The sequence below is a fragment of the Belonocnema kinseyi genome, chromosome 7 (genome assembly GCF_010883055.1).
Source record: "Belonocnema kinseyi isolate 2016_QV_RU_SX_M_011 chromosome 7, B_treatae_v1, whole genome shotgun sequence".
NCBI classification, from domain to species: domain Eukaryota; kingdom Metazoa; phylum Arthropoda; class Insecta; order Hymenoptera; family Cynipidae; genus Belonocnema; species Belonocnema kinseyi.
In genome coordinates this window covers 137431830-137442113 of record NC_046663.1, presented here as the reverse complement: position 1 = coordinate 137442113, position 10284 = coordinate 137431830, and the positions used below count along the sequence as shown (strand labels likewise).

The 10284-nt window shown below is 33.6% G+C and overlaps 1 protein-coding gene across 2 annotated transcripts in view; it reads left to right on the top strand.

Annotated features, from left to right (window-relative positions):
• Positions 1-10284, top strand: part of LOC117175998 (probable ATP-dependent RNA helicase DHX35) — a 215619-nt gene that overhangs the window by 107684 nt on the left and 97651 nt on the right. For both annotated transcript variants that reach the window (XM_033365936.1, XM_033365937.1), the window contains one exon: positions 5409-5549. In XM_033365936.1, coding sequence (XP_033221827.1) covers positions 5409-5549 — 141 coding nt within the window. The remainder of the gene's footprint in view (positions 1-5408; positions 5550-10284) is intronic.

Below are 10284 nucleotides of genomic sequence, written 5' to 3'. Positions count from 1 at the left end.
ATTTGGAAAGACTAATCAGATTGGATTGTGACCATGAAATTTGTTAGTAAAATAAAAATTACGAAAGTTATAGCATTTTCCAAATCCAAAAAACCAAATGAACATTTAAAGTCAAACAAAGCGTGATATGGGAAAAAATCAAGGAAAGAAAAGCTTTTCTTTTCGTGGCCTTACCAGATCATCTTAATAAATTTTTTACTTTTGTCAAAATCGATACTGAGAAGATATTAGTTTGATGTGAAAGTTGATTTTCGCGGATTTCATCCAAAATTTAAGCATTTTCAAAATTTTTAAAACCACTTTTTCAAAAACTTTCAAAATTGTATGGACTCCTATTTATGTTAAACAAAAAATGCGAACAATTTATCTAGATTACTTTTTGTGATAAAATAAAAATTACCAAAGTTATAGCATTTTCAAAATCTAAAAAACCAATCGAAAATGAACATTTGAAGCCAAACAAAGGGAAAAGGTAAAGAGAAGAAAAACGTGACTTTTAAAGGCCCCACAAAGACTATCCTAAAAAATTTCTGACACACGCTGTGAGAATAAATTAGAGAAAATTTATTTAAGGAAAAGAGATCAAAAAATTTGGTATGCATATTTTTTGATATGATGTTCTTTAAAACGATACAGGGTATGTAAAAAAATGGATAGACAAAAGTTCTTAATCAAAAAAGGATCTACACATTTGTTACGAATAATATTTGGATTGAACGAGTGCGATTTCCAGTAAAGTTTCTTTTCCAAAAGATTCATCTGAACCGGCACATTCTGACTCTCTAAAAGTAGATCGATCTCTTGAGAACAGCATAGGGGTTTAGCTCTTAGGGTTCAACTCCCTCAAAGCCTCAAACTCCCTCCTCAGCTGGAGTGGGGGTATAGTTCATTCAGTGAAGGCTTACTTTTCTCGGGATTCATTCCAGGTGACAACATGCCTGCTTGAATCTTTTTCTGAATTGTTTATGACTTAGATACGCATTTCTCAGCGTACTTAAAAAGAACTGAAGATCACAAGCCATTTTTAATGCAGCACACGTCATTTATGCAACATTGCACAACTATATCAGATGTAGATGAAACATTTGATTCATTTATGCTCATATTAATAACGCTGGATATCTATGAAGCTACAGAAGAGATTGAGAAGCTCAGTAGATTACTCATGGAATGTTCCAAACACATCTCCAAAGATAACGATACTAAAAAACCCAAAGAAGTACCAGAAGAAGAAGAAGAAGAGGAGGAGGAGGAGGAAGAGGAAGAGCTGATAGATGAAGAGGAATATGAAGACAAGAGTGATAAAGAAAAGCGAATATTCGCTCGGTTTGAATTCTTCAAGTGCCACAAAAGAGGCTAAACAGGGTAAATTGATAAAAACAGTATAACTAATGACATTTACTGCCAAGCGCTTGCGAAGTACAATCTGAAGAAATGTATACCTTACGTAATATGTTAAACAGAATTAATGTTAAATACTATTGCACCAGGAACTGCACGAATTAGCAATGCGTACATCGAAAGTTTAGTTCGTGTTTTTAAACGTAACATTCTTGGTGGAGTAATAAGACGTCAGATTGAACAGTTTCATCCGAATCACAATGAAGAAGAAATGACTACAAAGCGCAGTTGCTCAAAAGAAAACATTGAAGATAATAACAATGCAGATGATGAGTGGAAACCAAACATCAGTTGTTTAATGAAATAAGCCAAAGTGGCTAAACGAAAGGAAGTTCTTGCAAGAAGAAGGGAGCAACTAAAAAAGCCTCACAAGCGAATCTTTTAGAAGAAAAAAAAACAAGAGGAGAAAGAAGACTCTGAAAAAGAATCAGCTTTGGTTGCTCAGGAATTCTGGAAGAAATGTCAGGGACAAGTAAAATATAGATGCAACAAAAGGAAATGTCTTATAAGACTACTGATAAAAAACATTCGACAAACCATTTCCACATAACACTACACCATTCAGATAACTCTAAATGACAGAGAACTTGAAAATGTAATGCTGGGTAACTGCAATATCACGGAGAAATACTTTCGCCTATAACACCAATGGAAAGCTCGGAAAAATTGAAGCCCACTCCATATTTAAAACAAGGAACAACCAGTTCTGTCAATATGTCCACTTGGCAAAGTATTTTTTTTAATCAAAGTGATGATTCGGTGCATGAAGAAGCCCTATGTTCTAGACATACATTATTGTATGACGCGCAGCAATTAGACTATCTTCTCTATGATTTTCTATTAAACAATCTTCATTGATTGAAAATCCTTATTTGAGTGCTGCATGTCCATTGGACAGGATGAGTATCATTCTTAAAAATTCTGTTAGGTTCTGATATGTTTTTCCATAAGCTGAAATATCGTTTTGTTCAAGGTCAAATAAAATTCCGGTTTTTTTTCGGTTTCCCCGGTCCTCTAGATACCTTAATTATTTTAGAAGATCAACTCTACTTAACCAATTACTTATAATCCAGAAAAAACTTATTTGTAAATCTATTCTTCTCAGTTTTTAATTTGGTGTCAAGTCCTTCCGATCAGAATTTAAAAACAAGCTTTTCATTAGAGCTTTTTTTATACTGGGCTCAGAATCTTATTTTCGTAATGTGGTCTATGATTTTAAATGAAAAGTAAACGAGATGTTCATTCTGCTTCGTAAACTCTCAGTAGTATTTATTTTTTTCAGGTCCTTCCGCTCAATACTTATGAATAAGCTTGTTATCACAACTTTATAAGCAATCCTAAGCTACGAATATTCATGTTCGAATGTGATCTATGCTTTTAAATGTGTAGTAAAAGATTTTTTCTCAACTGCTTCGTAATCTCTTTGCAGCATTTAATTTTTTTTAGGCCTTTCCGATCAAGTTTTTAATATTAACTTTTAATTGGAGCTTAAATAGTAATCCTGAGATAAGAAAATTGATGCGCGAATATGGTCCATGCTTTTAAATGCGATCGAAAAAAGTTTTTCTCAGCTTATTTTTAACCTCTTGGCAGTATTTTGCTTTTAAAGGTACTTACACTGGAAATTGTGGAAGGAGCTTTTAATTAAAACTCAAATAGTAATCCTGAGCTTTGAATATTCATGTGTGAATTGGTTTAGTCTTTTAAATGCGAAGGGCAAAAGTTAATCTCCGCTGCTTCATAACCTTTTTGCAGTATTTAATTTGTCAGGTCCTTTCATTTTTTTCAGTTTTTCTACGCTGCTTGTTAACCTCTTCGTAGAACTTAATTTTTTCAGGCCTTTCCGCCCAAATTTTGAAAATGAACTTTTTATTACAGCTTTCGTAATCTCATCACAGTATTTAATTTTTGTCAGGTACTTCCACTCCATATTTTGGAAAGAGCTTTTTATTGAAGCTAAAATAGTAATCCTGACCTACGATGATTTACGTGAAAATGTGATATTTGTTTTTAAATTGGATACATAAACAAGTTCGCTATGTTGCAACGTAACAGACTGTGCTTTACAAGCAAGCCACTCGTAGCGCGCTTGCTCGATGAACATCAGCTATCCATTTCCTATACTTTTCATACCTGAGTGTGCCCGCCCATAATTTAGTATCATACAAGAGGATGGACGTGGTCATCGATATGAGCAGCCTTCTCAAGGATATCGTTACTACATTAGCCTCGTCCGTCACCCAGCTAATCTATTTCCCGAACTATATCTTGCAAGGGGACCTTTAGGTATGCTTTTTTTTGGATTGATACTCTACTCAATGAAAGATAGAGCCATTTTTTAGAAACGCGCATTTCAAGAGTTGCGAGTGGATAATCATAGAGCCGACGAAAAGAATTTCAAAGCGTTAGCTCACCTGTTGGTGCGCTTGACTAATAGCCGAAAGGTTGCGCGTTCGATTATCGCTTCCGCATTTCTTTAATTAAAATTCTTGTTTCTTCCATTTTCGAATAATAATTAATAAAATTACACCGATCAATTATTATTCAAGGATTATTTTTGATAAAAACTCTGTTTATCGCATTTTTATTATCTCTTGTTTGGAAAATTATACATTTGATTAAAATTCTTTATTTTGCAATAGATGTGCCAGATTTTGCAAATCGTTTTGTTCTCCCTGCTTTAATGACGAAAATCGCTCTGGTTTATGCAATAATACATAATCATGTTTTTATAAATAATATTTTGAAGAATACATGTTGATGTATAATAATACATCTATAAAAGGTAATTGCCTACTATTCCTGTGTTGTATTCTTTGTAGTATGTGGAAATAATTTATGTTCCACATTTGATATTGAAATTTATATTTGACATACATTGTTCCCAAATTAAATTAAAAATACTTGAAACTGTTACAGAATAAATAATTTTTATTAGATGTAAAATGGCATATTAAGTGGCATATTTTTATTAATTATTATTCAGAAATTGAATACATAAGCATTTTAATAATAATAATTATAATTTATAATTAAAGGAAAAAAAGGGGCGGCGAAAATCGAACGCGCAACCTTCTGCCTATCCGCGAATCGCTCTATCAGTTGAGCTACCCACGCTTCGAAATATTTTTCGCCGGCTCTATGATTATCGTCCTGCAATTTTTTAAATGTATTTTTCTAAAATATGGCTGAAAATTGCGTCTTTTATTTTTTTCCAGAAAACTTCTGCTAGGTACCGTTCATTGAGGAGAGTATTAATTCAAACAAAAAAGGCATAACTTCAGTATACTTCACTAAATGTTGTGTCGCCCTGGTCCTTTGTATTTGTTCGTTGCCCACTTGTAGCGGAGTTATAGCTTCTATTTTTCTTTGTAGGCAATATCACTATTTCAGTTTTCTTGTCAGCTAGGCTGAGGTCATGGTATTCCGTCCGATGTTCGTTCGATGCTTGTAAACTTTTACGTGGGGAGCGCGAGTCAATCGCACGAAGCGCTTTCTTAACGATCCTCGATGGTAATCTTGTGCGTGGCGAGCTGATTCGCATGATTCACTATATCAATGCCCTGCTCGCTTGCGTCGCATCTTCCTGGATTCTTCCTATTCTCAGAACCGGGAAATCCTTCCAGATCTCCTCTCACTCTGTCCCCAACATTTACGGATTTCACATAACTCCTATACTTTAAGAATTTATAAGAACGCACAAACTTCCAATGTAAATAGTATTGCAAAAAATCTGCAACTTTAATGTTCAATCACTTTGCTTACTTTTTTATACATTACCACCTTTCCCTTTAATATTAAGTAAATGAGTCAGTCTCAGCCCAGGGTGACCTCAACTTGGATAGAAACTCCATTTTTAATTCACATCTTCTTGCCTCATGCTCTTTTATGTTACTTTTCAAATTCTTATAATCCATCATTTGGATGATTTTCAAATTGCTGTTAAATTATATTTATTATATACATTTTCACTGAATAAATAACCAAATTTAAAATAAATTTTTTAGTTCATGACTGAAGGAATACTGCTTCGTGAAATGATGAGAGATCCATTACTCAGAAGTTATTGTGTTATCATACTCGATGAGGTACATGAAAGAACAATGTTGTCTGATATATTAATGGGATTGTTAAAAAAAATATTAAGGGTAAGTAAAAATCGATATACTGTGTTTCTAAATTTTATAACTTAAACCTTTATATTTTATATCGGAATTGATTATATTCCAAGACTCCGTATTAATAAAATCAAAAAAAAACTATTATGGAATCGTCGGAAACATTTCAATGTGTTACATTATATTAAAAAGGCCTAATAGTCATATAATATGCATGAAAAAGAGAACTGTATTTACTCCTTAAGAAATTGTAGTCACAGAAGGGACGCGAAAAATAAAAGCCGGTGTTATATTATAAATTTAGAATAGGTTTCTGGAAAAATGACTGAGACATGATTGATCCCCGTTTCAATAATAATCAAACAAACTAATTGCTCTGTACTTGATCGCTACCCATAAAGGTCGCTCACATCAAACCGTAAAAATTCAAAATTGTTTGAGTTTAATATATCAATCGAAGCTCAGTCTATCGTAAAAAATAATTCCACCTATCTTCAGACTGGTCTTTGAACAGGGCCATCGTTCTTCCGTCTCATGAATGAATTCTATCTGAACTGTAAACACTAGAAAATGAGTTTTAAGTTATTTGGAACTAATCGATACCTCCTATTAGATAACAATCATCGCTTTGCCATATTAATGTACTATATAGTTCTCGATTTTCGCTATACTAGAATGCTGCAACTTTGGTGTAGCCATATATGACGAGAAGGATCTGTAGAAAAAACTTGCTGAAAATATCTTTTGGTTCTTTCTCATAAATTTAATTCTTCTTCGCTCTTGTCGGATTGAAAAAAATGATCGAAACACTCCTCACAATTACCCATGTATTATTAAACCTTTTTACGCACCTGGGAACTAATACACCCTCAACAGCAATTTTATAGTTTTCACAGCCCCGTGAAAGATACTATCGTGATAAGATCTAATTATATTATAGACCATTTTAACTATTGTAAAGTTTACTGCGCATGTGTAATGCACTTTCTGTTGTGCCCAGTTCTTGTGATAATTTTTGCTCACTGAACACAGTGCAAACCGTTTTTTTTTAAATTTTCAAATTAATGTGCCAAGTTACTGAGAAAAATATCAGAGTGAAAATGAATTTCAATGAAAAAAGGAGAAAGGGAGCATAGATGCAATGTATATACAGCTTGTGCAAAAGTGATGGTCGTCCCAAAGCATATATGGAACATACCCTTTTCTACTTCATACGACGTTTCCTAATCCATCTGTGGACCGATATCTCTTCCCTTTTCTAAGCATTCCTGTATTCTGGAGTTATAGTTTCTTTCCGTACTTTTAACGTATCTTATGTTTCTGTATCAATTTCTCTTACACGTTCTATTGAACTCATTACCTCGTTAACGATGGAAATACGACCTTCAATTCCCTTTATCAGAATAGCGTTTTCGGTTATTAAGTTTTAGGCCAAACGCTAGCATATTTTTCTCTGACCTTTTGCATACATTATGGAAGCATTGCTTAATTAAATTGTAACTAGCTATACTAATTTCTGATATAATAATTAGAAGAAAGTGAAAAGAAGATTAATGAAAGTCGTTTAATATTTGCAGCAATAATGAAAATCTTCAATAGTACACAAAAGTAAAGTAACTAGTATCCAAACGTATGCAAATATATTCAAGGTAACATTTTTTACTGCACTGACCGCTGAAAATTCGGGTACATTGAAATTTAAAAAAAAATTCTTATCCGTGTCATATCATTAATATAATATATGTAAATCTACAATGTAGAACATCTAAAATAAGTGTTTTAAATAATTATTTATTTTGGTAGAAAATATAAAGCTTCGCTATAAGTAAAATAATAATTTTTATACTTAAGAACTATATACATTATATTCTTTACGATTACATAAACATAGCATATTATTTCATCAACCCAAAGCTTCGACCGTGCAAAAATACCAAATTCTAACAAAAACATCATTGTGAAAAAGAATTCCTCAATCTGCATGACTTTGAATATCACAAGTCAAATTTTCAATTCTGCATGAACAAAATTAAATAAATTTCAAATGTAAATCATAATTACTACACAATTTTCAATTTTAAAGCTTTAAATTTGCACAATTTTTAATTGTAAATGGTCAAAATTAAAAATTCTTCAGTTTAAAAAAACTTACAATTTAAAGTTCTACACTTTTGTAGATTTGCAATTACAAAATATTCAATTTCCAATTATTCTATTTTAAACATGCACGCTAACCTAACATGCACGTTTTGCGCCAGTTCAATTAATTTACATTCAATTATTTATTTGGAAAATAAGTTTGATAAATAACTTTTATATGTACACGGTTGTGCATGGTTATCCGCTAAGGATGCAGAATAAATCATTGTAGAACATGTTCATGCAACTTTGGATAAAAAAACCTGTAAAATGTAGGCGCGTATAATTATTAAATGATCTCGACACGAGAAGAGTCCATATGTCAAGCCATTTCAAGCGTGCATAGCACTCGGATGGGTGATCATCTGCGACGTACGACCGCGTTTGTGTATTCGCTGCGTTTGAACTATGTAACGTCGTGTGGGAGGTTTGACTCCGAGGATGACAATATGCATTCGATGAGTAGGATCGAGTACTAACCTTCAAACTCGACTGTCGAAAAGCCGGCTGAACTTGGGAGATGGTTTTCTGCAATTTTCCTCTGCTCTGGCCAAATGTCCAACCAAAGGCGAGATCTTCTAAGAAAAGCGCATGCAGTCGCGGGCTATTACTGGTTATGATTAAATTCATACAGTGTTTTTAAGCCCACCTTTATAAAAGGTAAAATTTTCACATGCCCATACACAGTACCGTGGACTCGTTTGCCGGTATATGTACTCATGTTAAAGGACTTAAGAGATACTTCATCAATGAAGATGACCCGTGTTCAGACCTCTCTTTCACTTAGATTTAAAAAATAAAAAGGCATAGTGCAATAGGTAATAATACGGGTTATACGAGATTTTTTTAAAAAAGGTAACTTTTTATTTTTGTCGGAGAATATTCATTTATTCATCAATATCTATTGTGTCCCGTTCCAAGTAATCCCCCTCAGATATAATACGCTTGTGCCAGCGCTTTTTCCAATCCTGGAAGCATTTCTTATATGCGCTTTTTGGTATGGCCTTGAGCTCTTCCAGCGATGTGATCTTTATATCCTCAATCGTGGCAAAATGTCGTCCTTTCATGGGTCTATTCAGTTTTGCAAACATAAGAATGTCGCAGGGGGCCATGTCCGTTGAATACGGTGGCTGAGGCATAATTGTGGTGTTATGTTTGGCCAAAAAGTCACCAACAAGCATCGAGTTGCGAGCTGGTGCATCATTCTGATGCAAAGGCCACGAATTGTTTCGCCTCAAATCCGGGCGTTTTTTCGTATTGCTTTACACAAACGGCACATAACTTCAAGGTAATATTTTTTTTTATTGACCATACGACTTGGTGGCAAGAACTCATGATGCACCACACCATTCTAATCGTAGAAAGCAGTGAGCAAAACCTTCACATTTCACAAAACTTGACGTCCTTTTACGGTCTTGAGGATTCAGGATGTTACCAGTTATGACCCTTTTGAGCAAATCTGGCTCGTCGATGGCGTCATTCAGCAGCTCCTGAACGATGTTCATACGACGCGGTCCTTTTGGACAAAATACAGCCAATTAGGAACATATTTCGCTGCCACACGTTTCAGACCCAAAACATCCGTAAAAATTGCATGGCATGGGCCAACCGATATGACATCTTCAGCAACTTCTCTAATAGTGATTCGACGATTCTCTACAACAATTTTCTTTAAAACTTCAACGTTTTCATCGGTTCTTGACCTGCTGGATTGTCCAGGGCGGACATCGCCATTAATATCTTCTCGGCCTTCTGTGAAGAGTTTGTAACACTTATAAACATTTTTTTTGCTCAAAGTTGACTCGCCAAACTTTACAGTCAAGATTTTAAGATCGTTGGAGCACTTAATTTTATTTTTCACACAAAATTTAATACAGATTCTTTGATCCATTTTTTTCGATAGCAAAAAATCGCCAAGCACGTCAAAACACGTCTAACCTTTATATTTGTGAAAAACAAATTAATGATGCAAAATGGATGATGATGTCAACATATGTTGGGGACATATGTATCCACATAGAAGAACAAAAAAATCGAGTGTAGGTAGCCCGAGAAATTTGAAAAGTAACTTTTTTTAACGAACCTCGTATGTTCTATTGAGTGCTAAATCACAGTAGAATATACGGAAAAATATATTGCAAGCAAAAAATTCCAAAAAATCGTGATAAATCAAAATATCGTGCAATTGAGGAGATTATTAAATGACTAGAAGAAATTCACAAAAAGAAAAAAAGACTGAAGATAAGGATAATTAAAGTTTGTGCAATCATAAAATTGGTATGCTTTATTAATTCTTATTAAATATAAAGTGCATACATTTTCTCATAAGAAAATGAATTTGGTTAAAATTTTCAAATGTTTTGGATTTTAATATTAAAGTTTAAATAGAAAAGTTCTATTTATTATTAATCCTCCGTTTACAGACTTCATTTTTCAACCTTTCGTTTGCCGACAGGGCCTTTTAAGTCCTATTCATTCTCTGAACTTCTTCTGGCTTTAAAAAATCTTGCAAAATTCAGGGTTATTATTTTAAGTATGTACTACACGATAAATATGTTGTTAATGACATTCCAGTTTGAAAAATCGTTTGTGTCGTAAAATCCCCAGTTTATAAACGGAGGGTTAA